The 13,538-nt window shown below is 42.3% G+C and overlaps 1 protein-coding gene across 2 annotated transcripts in view; it reads right to left on the bottom strand.

Moving 5' to 3' along the window:
- LOC139240204 (integrin alpha-2-like) overlaps nucleotides 1-13,538 on the bottom strand; it is a 233,106-nt gene that overhangs the window by 62,846 nt on the left and 156,722 nt on the right. For both annotated transcript variants that reach the window (XM_070868661.1, XM_070868671.1), the window contains exons 20-26: nucleotides 12,551-12,680; nucleotides 11,620-11,709; nucleotides 10,093-10,169; nucleotides 9,896-9,985; nucleotides 3,979-4,081; nucleotides 2,144-2,254; nucleotides 548-658 (exon numbers count right to left, since the gene is read on the bottom strand). In XM_070868661.1, the coding sequence (XP_070724762.1) occupies nucleotides 548-658; nucleotides 2,144-2,254; nucleotides 3,979-4,081; nucleotides 9,896-9,985; nucleotides 10,093-10,169; nucleotides 11,620-11,709; nucleotides 12,551-12,680 (712 nt within the window). The remainder of the gene's footprint in view (nucleotides 1-547; nucleotides 659-2,143; nucleotides 2,255-3,978; nucleotides 4,082-9,895; nucleotides 9,986-10,092; nucleotides 10,170-11,619; nucleotides 11,710-12,550; nucleotides 12,681-13,538) is intronic.

Below are 13,538 nucleotides of genomic sequence, written 5' to 3'. Positions count from 1 at the left end.
ATGTTGTCCAATCCAGATAACTAAATTGGAGATTCATAAGAAACAACATCATGATAAACAGTCCAACAACAAACAATACAAATTGTCAAACAGCAAAAATTAGGTTAGTCAGCATTACTCCTGTTGCTCCTGAGTTCGTCATCAACCACACACAAAATGGGCGTATTTACGAATCACACCAAATTAGTTTGGTTTCACAATTAAACAGTTTACTTGAAGAGAATAAAATAATCTAATTAAGTTTAATGTTAACCTACCCTCTGCTGGAATGCAACCCCTATACCTCTGGGCTGTGAAGAATCTCCAGGTTCTTATGTAGTTCTCTTACTAACAGAAACAGTTTTCTAATATTGTGCATAAATTGACTACCTGAGTCCAAATTCTATACAATGCAACTTTACAATCATGTGTTTGTTTAACCACCAAAAACATAGAAAAGTAACTTGATAAAGAAAATAAATTAAGAATATTTTCACAAATTGCCAAACATTAATTAAAGTGATCAAACACAAAGCAAATGCTAAATCCAAAGACTAAAATGTCTTACCAAATCTTTCACATTCTGAAAGCTCTCCTTTACAACATTTGCAGAATAAGGTTGCTGTTTGATTTTCAGTCTATCACGTTTTCCTTTTAAGTCACAAATTAAGTTGTTTTCCTGCAATTATTTTAGAAAGACAGAATCATTATGTTGAATGACCCAAATTAATCAACTATTCTTAATAACTCTACTGCTAATGAATACTGTGAACAATAGGCCATTGAATAAGTAAGCAATGATGGATTATGGTTGACACCTGCGGGTTAGAAAACAGTTGTTTCGTTGCTGCAATACTGATATAAATCCAACCCTGTTAGAATGCTCTCTGATCAGCCATTGCTGTTGACTGTTAAACTTTCTAAAGGGGTAATCTTATGAATGCATACTTCCAGCACAGAATAATGCCTGCCATGAGCACATATCCGCACCGTGATTCTGCTCAATTAAGAGGATCAAGGATCCTTCCAGCATTCTTATGAACAATCTGAATATGCACATCAGAGAAGTTACCTTCGACCAGCAAAGTAATATTGGTAACCAGCATAGGCATTTAGGTTCAGGGTGAGAAATATATAGAAACCATGAAATGCACAGTTTTCACTCATGAAAATTGTGTACAGTTTTGGTCTCCTAACTTGAGGAAGGACATTCTTGCTATTGAGGGAGTGCAGCGAAGATTCACCAGACTGATTCCCGGGATGGCGGGACTGACCTATCAAGAAAGACTGGATCAACTGGGCTTGTGTTCACTGGAGTTCAGAAGAATGAGAGGGGACCTCATAGAAACGTTTAAAATTCTGACGGGTTTAGACAGGTTAGATGCAGGAAGAATGTTCCCAATGTTGGGGAAGTCCAGAACCAGGGGTCACAGTCTGAGGATAAGGGGTAAGCCATTTAGGACCGAGATGAGGAGAAACTTCTTCACCCAGAGAGTGGTGAACCTGTGGAATTCTCTACCACAGAAAGTAGTTGAGGCCAATTCACTAAATATATTCAAAAGGGAGTTAGATAAAGTCCTTACTACTCGGGGGATCAAGGGTTATGGCGAGAAAGCAGGAAGGGGGTACTGAAGTTTCATGTTCAGCCATGAACTCATTGAATGGCGGTGCAGGCTAGAAGGGCTGAATGGCCTGCTCCTGCACCTATTTTCTATGTTTCTATGTTTCTATGTTTCTATGTTTCTATGAACCAATAAATTTGCTTATGTAATTTTTGCTTGTGTCTGCTCTATTACATATATTGTTGACTAAACATAATTAAAAAGTAAGTTTACCCAATGGGAAGAGATGCTAGAGTGACAGAAGAATAAAATCAAACTTTGGCTCATGTATTGCATATCTCTCCCGATTGCATTTTCATTGAATTCAAATACAGATATCGTCCATTTTACACTATCACCCAAAGTCAAAATTGCCCCTGATATTTTTCATCTTACCATGAGAAATTGCTTTAACTGAAATGGGGGTAATTAGATTTTCTCTCTGTTTGCTCTGTTCTTCATCCAAAAGGTTAATTGCAGCTGTCACAGGACAAACTTCATTGCTACTGTAAAGCTGTTAGGTATTAATTGCTTATTACATAAGAATGATAAACATGACATACCTGATTTGTATTTACCCCAGTAAGATACAAAAGTTGATTGCCCTCTTTTGTGGAAATTGGTAGTTTAACAATGATATAGACAGTCTGGACAGGGAAATATCCAGTATTGACCTTTAAAATATAATGTACATTAATTAGTTGTATCCTCAGCTTAAGGGTTCATTTGATATCCATTTTCTGAAAAAACCCCAAATAGAAATAGGTTTGCAACATCATTAAGATAGCAATGGTATTTCACATGAATGCCTTTTATGTGAACACTAATATCACATAAGACAATTTCATCTTATTTGTTGTCTACTGTTCTGATTTTGTGATTCTGTTCCAAGATTTCATAGAATTACATAGAAATCACAACATAGAATCAGGCTGTTCGGCCTAACTAGTCCATGTTAATGTTTACCCTCCACACAGCAGATTGCCCCTCCCCATCAACATCGTGGGGGTAACCACTTAACTAGACTAGCCATATCAATACCATGGCTACAAGAACAGGGCAGAGGGCACTGCAAAAAGCATCTCACCTCTTGATTTCTCAGTCTATCCACCGTCTGTAAGGCTCAGATCAGAAGTACAATGGAATATTTACCAGTTGCATGGATGGCTGCAGTCACAACACAGAAGAAGCTTACCACAATCCAGGATAGAGAAGTTCACTTGATCTGTGCCCCTGCCAGCATCCCCAATGTCCCAAGAACCAACAAAAAATGGTGAAGAAAGCTTTTTATTGATGGAAGACCAACATAGCTTTGACAGACTTCAGCGTTCCATCATGAGCCCCCTGCTTTCAGCCTTGACTCAGTGGTAGCACTCTCACCTCTGAGTCAGAAGGTTCAAGCATTACTCCAGAGACTTGAGCACATAATCTAGGCTGGCACTTCGGTGCGGTACTAAAGGAGTGCTATACTGTCTGAGGTGCCATCTTTTGGATGAGATATATATTATTTTAATTCATTCACAGGATATGGCCAATTATCTCACTCTTTGTTGGACCTTGCATTTTGCAAATTTAATGTCATGTTTGCTTGCCTATCTAACAACAGTTACAACACTTCACAAGTAATTCATTATCTGTGAAACACCTTAATGTGTCCTGAGAGCTTGAAAGGTGCAATATAAATGCAATTTCTTTCTTTACCCCGACCTAAATCCTACAGCCGTAGGAATTTTGATTTGGGATTTGTTAATTCTAGGGTTTTTCACCATGCTCCTTATCAACCTCCCAAATTACACAAGCTCCTGCTCCAAAACTCTGCTATCCACATCCTGTCCTCTATTAAGTCCTGCTCTCTCATTAGGCCTGTTTTTGGTGACCTCCACTAATTCCCGGTCACCCAGTGTACTAAGTTCAAAATCTTCAAATCCCTCCATAACCTTCTCTCACCCTGCCTCTGCAGCTTCCTCCAGCCCTCTGTCCCAGCCTGTACTCTTTGATCCTACAAATGCTTCCCTTGAACTGTCATGGACCTTCCTCTTTAAAATTGGTGGCAGAGCTTTCGGATTCCTTGATCCTAACTTCCATAACTCAATGCTTCTGTCTCTGCTTTTCAAAGTCGTCTTATGATCTTTCTTTTCAGCAGTGCTTTTGGTCATTCCTGTTAAATTTTCTACTATTGCTTGGCACATATTCTTTCCTACATAAAGCACCTTGGGATATTAAAGGTAAAATGCAAGCAGTTGTTACTGTTGTTGAATGGCCACTTGGGTGAGGTACCAGTACCTATAGAACTGTCGAGCATAAGTTTGATCCTTCATGAAAAAAAGAGAGTGTATTGAAGAGAAAGTGCCATTCAGTGTGCAATAGGATGCACAGAACATCAACAAAACTTACTTACTCTGAGTGTAATAATATATTCTGGACCAATATCCTTAAAGTTATTTATTATTTTGGGAACCAGTTTTCCAGGATGAATTTCATAATAATTTATGTTGGTAGCTCTGCAAAATCAAAAAAAAAGATCAAAACTGTGGATAAGAATTGGGACATACAATCATGCTCCAAAATACAATATATTTCAGTACTTAATGACTTTAATTCATTAATTGTTTTCTGATCAATTATTTTATAGAACATCATATTACATAGAATTCCAAGGGCTGGAACCTCCACTTTTTTTGCATGCTTAACGCTCACTTAATGCACATTTTACCGCTGAAATGACGTATAACGCCCATATAGCGCCCATTTTGGCACAGAATGGAAACTGATGAGTTTTTTTAGGAGACTTATCGCCATGCATTATTTTCCCAATGTGCTTAACGCCGGGAAAAAATATTACTGCCCGCCCACTTTTTTTGGGGCGGAATCAGCAGAATGAGCGAAATCAACGGCCATATTATCGCCCAGCTTTACTTTCCGCGCAGAATTGCTGCCAGTTAAAGTTTACGTTGATTGATGTTAAGTTGTATTTAACCTTTTCATGGTAAGGAATCACCAGTGTGTAATGGTCCAGCTATCTGAGACAATGTGCAACGAGATTATGTTCAATAACAAAAGTTTAATACTAACATTGGTCTGAAATCATAAATATCACAACCAATAACACCCAACCCCCGCCCACACCCGACTTTTTCCACCATTGACATAAATCACATGGTCAACATGTCCAGCAACACAGAATACAAAGGCAAAACAGGAGCGTGGTCCCCAGCCCCCATATATTGCAACAAATTGCCAACACCCAGATGGAGATATAACACAGCCATCACCTGCACACATGCACCTCATTTTCCTTCCCCCCTCTCCTTCTTCTCCCCACCTCTACCCCTTCCCATCCTCGTTCCACGGCGCCTGGCCGAGGAGCTCCTCAGGCAGTGCCTCATTGCGGGGGATGAGGCAGATTCACGGGTACGGTAGTGGGGGGAGGGGGTGCCAAGGGAGCAACATTCTCTGATGCAGAAGCAGGATCTTGGTCGTTGCTCTCATCTGTCATTCGCAGTGGTGGTGTGGAACCTAGGGGTGGAGTGCCGCGCTTGGGGACCACTGGGAGGCCTGTGGAGCAGTGTTCCTGGCTATCGCATCCAGGGACTCTGACATGCGCGGAATTTACTCGGTCATGGTGGCCAGGTGTTGAGATATGCCCCCCAATGCTTTGATGATCTGGTCACCAATGTCTACAGTTCTCCTGGACAACTGTACCATCTCTCCGCTGTCATGTCCACGCTCGTGGAACAGACCTGCTGCGTCCACGAGGCCTCCGCGGGGTCAGCGCCATCCTGGAGACAAATGGGGTGCCTTGTAGAGAGGTGCTTGGGGCCGGTACCTCCAGAGTGGAGGCGGGAATGACCGGAGGACCATTAGATGGCCTTGGGGTGGAATGGCTTCTGGAGCATGCCAATGCAGGTTCTTCAAAGTCCGCGCTCTCAGCTGTCGAGAACAGACCCAGCGGATTGTCGGGCAAGAATCGGAGCTCCTCAGCACCAGATGTAGGATCATCCGCCGACTCCTGCCCCGCGCCCCCACCTTCTGGCCTCTGTGGTCTTGCCTGGGGCCGCGCTGCTGGATGAGCTGCAAAACACAAATGAGGTTTTTAGAGGAGAAGGGGGTGCTAGGGTGACAAGGTGAGTCCAGCACGACACACAGCATATGCACAACAAAAGCACCACCACTTTCAAAGTCATCGCAGACATCACATTTCATGACAATCAACACATTGTGCATTGCAATGATTTTCATTAGGCCAGCATTATTTCTATTAAATGTTTAGAGATTATCTATCATATATGATTGTTTGGAAATGAGTGGGTGTGGCATCTATTGACATTACATCACGCAATGGTGTAAGCTTTGCCCACGTGGCATCACTTCAGGGTCTGCAGGTGCATCGGTGGCTGTTCGGGGGTGCTTCCCCATGAGGGCGAGCACTCGCTCCTCCATCTCTGTGATGTCGCTGGGGACTGGTGGCCCCCCCCACCTGTTCACCTCTGCACGGACCTCATCGTCAATAGCTTCTTCTGTAAAAGGTCACAGGACGACATGGCATGAGATCATTGCGTGATATCATTGCTAGGTACTGTCACAGAGACTGAGACAACACATAACCGACAGATGTAATCATGATTATTATGATTATTATCATTCTTTATCTAAAGACGTACACCGTGACCACAGGCTTTGAATAAAACATTCACGGTAAAAGTGCAAGACCTAACATCTGCTGATAGTCACTCATGACTGTTACAAATCAAATTATATAAATATTATATAATTACATAAGTACATGTAAATAATACTTACTCTTGCGGATCCCACAAGGTCGTTCCATCATTTGTGGCATTGGTTGCCCTCACGCACCTCGTTGGTCGCTGACGAGACCACCTCTGCTATCTCGTTCCATATCCTTTGGTATGCCTTTGGGGTGGGCTTCTCACGCCCTCCCTGTGTCAAATCACTCCAGCGTGACTCAACCTCCTGCAGGTGGGAGGCATTTGCCTCGTCCGAGAACCTCCTGGCTCTTTTGTGGCCTCCAATGTGCTCCTCTCCCACCTCACTGCTCTCTCCTGCGTCAGTCACCACAGTGTGCTTTGATGCCTCCTCCTCTCTCTCCATTATAGGCAAATTTGGTCAAATATGTGGCTGGTAACACCTAATTTTTGTTTGCCTACTTGCTGTGAAGATCTAAAGTCTCTCTCCTTCCTCCCAAAGTAGCCACACCACACCCAGCCATGCCTTCAGACCCTCTGAGCTCCCTCTCTCTCTGTCTCCTCTTCTGCGCATGTCATGGTGACCCTTGACCTCCAGAATCACAAGAATCGAGCATTGCCATGCCGTTGCTAAGGATGGCCACACTTTACAGCAGAAGGTCAAAAAAATTTAACACTATCGCCCATTTGATATCGCTCGCGGTAACGCCCATTTTCAAAAATGTAAACTAAGTGTTTTGAGAATAGGCGAAAGCCAGTGATCTGAAAACCCTTTTTTAATGCCCACGCCGGAAATTACGCCCATTTTTGGGCGATAAGCACAAAAGTGGAGGTTCTAACCCCATAACTCTGAAAATGTTTCCTTTTCAAGTATATATCCAAGATGTTTAAACAGAAAGCTGTTAGGGCAGATACTTGCTTAAATTGAAAAGGTTACAATGCATTAGGTAGTTTGAAATTATTTTGTTTAAGTTGAGCAAGGTAATTCATTGATGTAGGGTTAGGCAATGAGATGAATTTTAATACCCAAAAATTGGGGCCGGGTCAGAGTTTAAAATTAAAAAAGTCCCAAATCTGACTCGACCCCAAATCCATCTCGCCTATTTCCGGGTTTTACCGGGGAGGGGGGAAGGTTTGGGGGGGGGGGTCAAAGGGCGGGCAGTCATCTCGCTCCCAGGAAGCGGGTGGGCAATTCAAATATTTTAATGAGGCTGGCAGCCTGTGATTTAACCTGTTTTACAGGTTCAAAAGTGACCTGCCAGGTTTCTCAGGCCTCTGGAAACCCGGCAGCTGAAAAGAGGTGAGGACAGCTTCGGGGGGAAAGTCAGTGCCTTCACAACATTGCTTGTGGGCCCAGAGGAACAGGATTGCTTCCCCCTGGACCCCAAGCTCCCCCCCTGATCAGAGTCCCCTACCCATACAAAGGCCGCTAGAATTGGTGCTCAGAGCCCTTCCCCTCGTGGTCGTGGATCAGACCAACCCTACCTGAGATCGGCCCTGCTCCCCCCACCCCTGCGTGGTCGTGGATCAGACCTACATGGTCCTGTGCGCTGCTCCGGAGCTCTCCCCGCCTGACTGGAAGCCAAGCCTGTCAATCAGGCTGACATTGGGCGGGGAATCTGTCAAGGACAAAAGACGCACGCTGTGGAGTTCCTCCACAGTATGTGTAGAAATTTGGACTTCTGGGTTTCCCATTTGAAACTCCACCACCCGCATCCCGCGCATGTGTAATCCGTCTGTTAATATCCAGGCCATAGAAACTTACAGCCCATCGTGCCTGTGGTTATTGCCTCATGCTCCTGCAGCTGCCACACAAAGATCTAGGGGACAGAGGAGGAGGAACTGAGGGAAATCCTTATTAGTCGTGAAATTGTGTTGGGAAAATTGATGGGATTGAAGGCCAATAAATCCCCAGGGCCTGATGGACTGCATCCCAGAGTACTTAAGGAGGTGGCCTTGGAAATAGCAGATGCATTGACAGTCATTTTCCAACATTCCATAGACTCTGGATCAGTTCCTATCGAGTGGAGGGTAGCCAATGTAACCCCACTTTTTAAAAAAGGAGGGAGAGAGAAAACAGGGAATTATAGACCGGTCAGCCTGACATCAGTAGTGGGTAAAATGATGGAATCAATTATTAAGAATGTCATAGCAGCGCATTTGGAAAGAGGTGACATGATAGGTCCAAGACAGCACGGATTTGTGAAAGGGAAATCATGCTTGACAAATCTTCTGGAATTTTTTGAGGATGTTTCCAGTAGAGTGGGCAAGGGAGAACCAGTTGATGTGGTGTATTTGGACTTTCAGAAGGCTTTCGACAAGGTCCCACACAAGAGATTAATGTGCAAAGTTAAAGCACATGGGATTGGTGGTAGTGTGCTGACATGGATTGAGAACTGGTTGTCAGACAGGAAGCAAAGAGTAGGAGTAAATGGGGACTTTTCAGAATGGCAGGCAGTGACTAGTGGGGTACCGCAAGGTTCTGTGCTGGGGCCCCAGCTGTTTACATTGTACATTAATGATTTGGACGAGGGGATTAAATGTAGTATCTCCAAATTTGCGGATGACACGAAGTTGGGTGCCAGTGTGAGCTGCGAGGAGGATGCTATGAGGCTGCAGAGTGACTTGGATAGGTTAGGTGAGTGGGCAAATGCATGGCAGATGAAGTATAATGTGGATAAATGTGAGGTTATCCACTTTGGTGGTAAAAACAGAGAGACAGACTATTATCTGAATGGTGACAGATTAGGAAAAGGGGAGGTGCAACGAGACCTGGGTGTCATGGTACATCAGTCATTGAAGGTTGGCATGCAGGTACAGCAGGCGGTTAAGAAAGCAAATGGCATGTTGGCCTTCATAGCGAGGGGATTTGAGTACAGGGGCAGAGAGGTGTTGCTACAGTTGTACAGGGCCTTGGTGAGGCCACACCTGGAGTTTTGGTCTCCTAACTTGAGGAAGGACATTCTTACTATTGAGGGAGTGCAGCGAAGGTTCACCAGACTGATTCCCGGGATGGCGGGACTGACATATCAAGAAAGACTGGATCAACTGGGCTTGTATTCACTGGAGTTCAGAAAAATGAGAGGGGATCTCATAGAAATGTTTAAAATTCTGACGGTTTTGACAGGTTAGATGCAGGAAGAATGTTCCCAATGTTGGGGAAGTCCAGAACCAGGGGTCACAGTCTAAGGATAAGGGGTAAGCCATTTAGGACTGAGATGAGGAGAAACTTCTTCACCCAGAGAGTGGTGAACCTGTGGAATTCTCTACCACAGAAAGTTGTTGAGGCCAATTCACTAAATATATTCAAAAAGGAGTTAGATATAGTCCTTACTACTAGGGGGATCAAGGGGTATGGCGATAAAGCAGGAATGGGGTACTGAGGTTGCATGTTCAGCCATGAACTCATTGAATGGCGGTGCAGGCTCGAAGGGCCGAATGGCCTACTCCTGCATCTATTTTCTATGTCTATGTTTCTGAAAAATATTTTATGTTCTGTTCGCTGACATCCCTCATTTTGATGACCACAAATCACGAAAAATGTTAATTAAATAATAAAGTCCAAGAGAACACAGTGAGCATTTCTTTAATGTTCTTCAACCTCCATACCTTGAGAAGAGAATTTCAGCATCGTACTGTACAGTAAAGGTGACTTTTGCCTTGTTGTCAAAATGAGTCTCTGCGCGTTCGATACTTTCACTGTGAAGTAAAAGAGCTATGATATTAGTCAAACTCTCAAGTAGAAACTATGAAAAATAAAAAATAAATGAGTATGAATTGTCTGAATTATGATGATCAGTAGTTACCTTATAGCGTGGAAGTTCACATATGTATCTTTCTGTGGTTCATTGAGGTTAAAATCAAAATTGATGTTAAAAGAGACCTGTCAACATGCAAAAAGAAAAATAGAACTTGTATTTAACTTTTTTTTGCTCTGACTTAAGTGTTTAGTCACAGGTTATGTAACTTCTAAATAAATATTGAGTAAAGAATAACTGTAAGAGAACACAAGGGATAAATATTACTTTAGGCTTCAGAGAAGATCATGAATTATGAGAGGCAAGCATTTCCACATTGAATTCTATGTGGCTAGAAATTGATCAAAGGCTGTCACCACTGCATGTTTACTGCCAAAAAATTGCTAAGATTCTGCAATTAACGCTGGCAGAAAATTGATCAAAAAGTAGAAAAAAAAACGTCTAGTAGGCAAAATGGGCGTCGCACATGGATTCTCGGCGATCCTGGTCAAATTAAGTCCGAGGCTAGAGTCGGCCTAGGGAGGGGGGAAAACACGAAAAATATTTTTTCAAAAAATAAAAATTAAAACATTGGAAAACATTCAATGGAGCCTTTTGAATTGCTGCAAAAGAATTTAAAAAAAAACATTCGCATACCTTTTTTTGCAGGGTTTCATACCTACCATCCATCGAAAGGCTGCTCCGACTGGGCGTTTTCTTTTTGCAGAAGTACGGAGCATCACTCCCACCAAAGTCGGGTGGAAGCAGTTTTCCCAGCGTTGCACACCGGCGGTCTGCTCCCCAGTGGTATTTTGAAACCGCCGGCGTGAGGCCCTGATGAAATTCCCAACGAATGAAAGACCGCCCAAAACAAGGAAATACTGCCGAGAAATTCGGCGGTAGGCTGATCAATTTCTAGCCCAAGATCTTTATTGAAAAAGTTTTCAATCAGAGCCCTATCCACTGTATCTCCAGAACACTGGCTGTAGAGCAGCTGATTGACTGAGTTTTCTGCCCTACCATTCATTCTGGTGCTCCCACTGCTGCTCCTCCTCACCCGTTTCAAGTTCAATTCCCTTTTCTTGGGCTATTGCGAAGCATGCAGCATGTCATTATTATTTTGACAACTCTTTCTGGAACAAACTGCGTTTCATTGTCCTCCAATGTACCCAGTTGTAGCTAGACTCAGTTGGGTTTTGAGGACTATGGAGGAGCGAGCAGCCAGTGATGCAGCAGATAAGCCAGATATCCCAGGGGCCACCCATTCAACCTTTTTTCTTGCTCAGTGTCACCTGATGGTTACTTCCTCATCTACCTTGCCTTATCTCTCATTCTTTTCAACCTTTATGAGGCATTGACTCTTTATCTTGGTATCCGAATAACAAGAGATGTTGGAGGGGGTAATTGTGGAACTTAAGAATGGACGAAAGGGATATATACTAGTGTAGATTTTCCTTCCAAGTGTTTTTTGGGTGGCTAGCCTGGTATGGACTGTCATCAGTGTAGCCTTGACAATTCACCCCCATGATCTTTGATGAATGTAAAAATCTTACATTGCATGCATTATTATTCTTAAAAAAAGATAAAAGAATTCACCTTATCTCGTCCTCTCAAAAATGGGTGTCCAATGTCACAGGATACTGACTGTGGGTCTACAATTCGACAGGGAACTTCAGTGTTATCAACCTGTTAAAATAAAACACTCATCATATAATCTGAATATATATATCTACCTCTCACACATTCTCTCTCTCTTTATATATCTTTATATATAATATATATTATATAATAGCTATATAACATAATATACTATCTATTTTTAATAAAATATCTATAATCTATGTATATATTTAGGTGATGTTATTGTGCAAGAAAAACTTCATCATAGACAATAGTTCTCCAATTTTGCTGACCTGGAAAAAATGGGGCAGTGCTGGTAGCTCGGGACTAAGCTGTGTCACATTTTGCGATTGGAGTCTCTCACACCTGATTTGAATCATCTGCTGGCACATTACAAGCTTCTCCAGACAGCCCTGGCTGTAGCACACATGGCTGGGGAGCAGAAAGTCTGGTCCAGTAGTGTCTCTTAAAGAGCTGCAGCACACCATGGAAGCATAACTTATGGTGGTGGCAGAAAAGTCGACTAAATGTTCGCAATGGCACAATGGAGACATGTGTGAAACACTTCCATTTGAAGAGTTGGAGGTTCTATTGCAGGAGGTGCACCAAAAAGGTGGCCTGTTTGGAGACTCCCTTTCAGTAAAAGTACAGATCCAAGTATGGATGCGAGGCGATAGGTAGGCCTTTCACTGGTGGAGATGGTCATTGCCTGGTAGTTATGTGATATGAATGTTATCTGTAACAGGTGTGCCAGCCTCTCTGTCTAATTTTTCTTTCTATTCTCCTCCCAGGCGATGCTTAATGCTCAAGTGGAAAAGACAAAAATCTACCCCTATATTTTCATTTTTGGTAATAAAAGCACTATCTTACTCTGTAAAGTTTCATATAAATAAAACGTTCTACTCACTGATGCAAAAAAGATGTTTTTAGAAAAGTGGACGATGACTTTAGCATTAAATGCATTTTCCTTCTTGTTCTCAGTCTCTACATTAATGGTTATCTGTTTATTCTTGCTACTAACAGTGTAAAGTATTTTGCTGTTGGTAGAAATAAGACATTTATTAATTTAAGATGTAAGATCTACATTTGAAGACATTCAGTGCAAAATGGTAAATTACATTCAAGTTAATGCATAAAGAAAAATTACTATTATAATTATTATTCACTGAAAAATGTTAGTTTATTTACCTTGTTTTATCTCGGAGCATTACATCAATATATGCAAAGTCAGAAACCTACAATTATATATTTAAAAAAATACTCATACATTACCGTTTGGCCTTGGCCCTGGGCCAAGGTTTCTGAACTTTTCAAAAGGGAGGTTGGTGTCATGAAAAAATTATGAGTTGCAATGAACAGTAACTAATTTGTCAGAACGTTGATCCCAGTTAACAATATCGCTAGAATAGTTTCAGCCAGCAACAAGAAGAAATATTGGTTTGTCCCAGCACTTTACTGTACATTTTAAAATTTGATTTTGGGATATGGGTAACACTGGCAAAGGACCAAGTGTAATGTAGCCAAGTTTGCTGATGATACAAAGATGGGTGGGAAAGCAAATTGTGAGGAGGACACAAAAAAATCTGCAAAGGGATATAGACAGGCTAAGTGAGTGGGCAAAAATTTGGCAGATGGAGTATAATGTGGGAAAAGGTGAGGTTATCCACTTTGGCAGGAATAATAGAAAAGCAAATTATAATGTAAATGGAGAAAAATTGCAAAGTGCTGCAGTCCACAGAGACCTGGGCCTGGGCATTCTTGTGCATGAAACACAAAAAGTTAGTATGCAGGTACAGCAAGTAATCAGGAAGGCAAATGGAATGTTGGCCTTTATTGCAAGGGGAATAGGGTATAAAAACAGGGAAGACCTGCTACAACTATATAGAAACGTTGAA

The sequence above is a fragment of the Pristiophorus japonicus genome, chromosome 2 (assembly GCF_044704955.1).
Source record: "Pristiophorus japonicus isolate sPriJap1 chromosome 2, sPriJap1.hap1, whole genome shotgun sequence".
In the NCBI taxonomy this organism is placed as follows: domain Eukaryota; kingdom Metazoa; phylum Chordata; class Chondrichthyes; family Pristiophoridae; genus Pristiophorus; species Pristiophorus japonicus.
The sequence above is the reverse complement of the archived record's forward strand: the minus strand, read 5'-3'. Positions and strand labels throughout refer to the sequence as shown.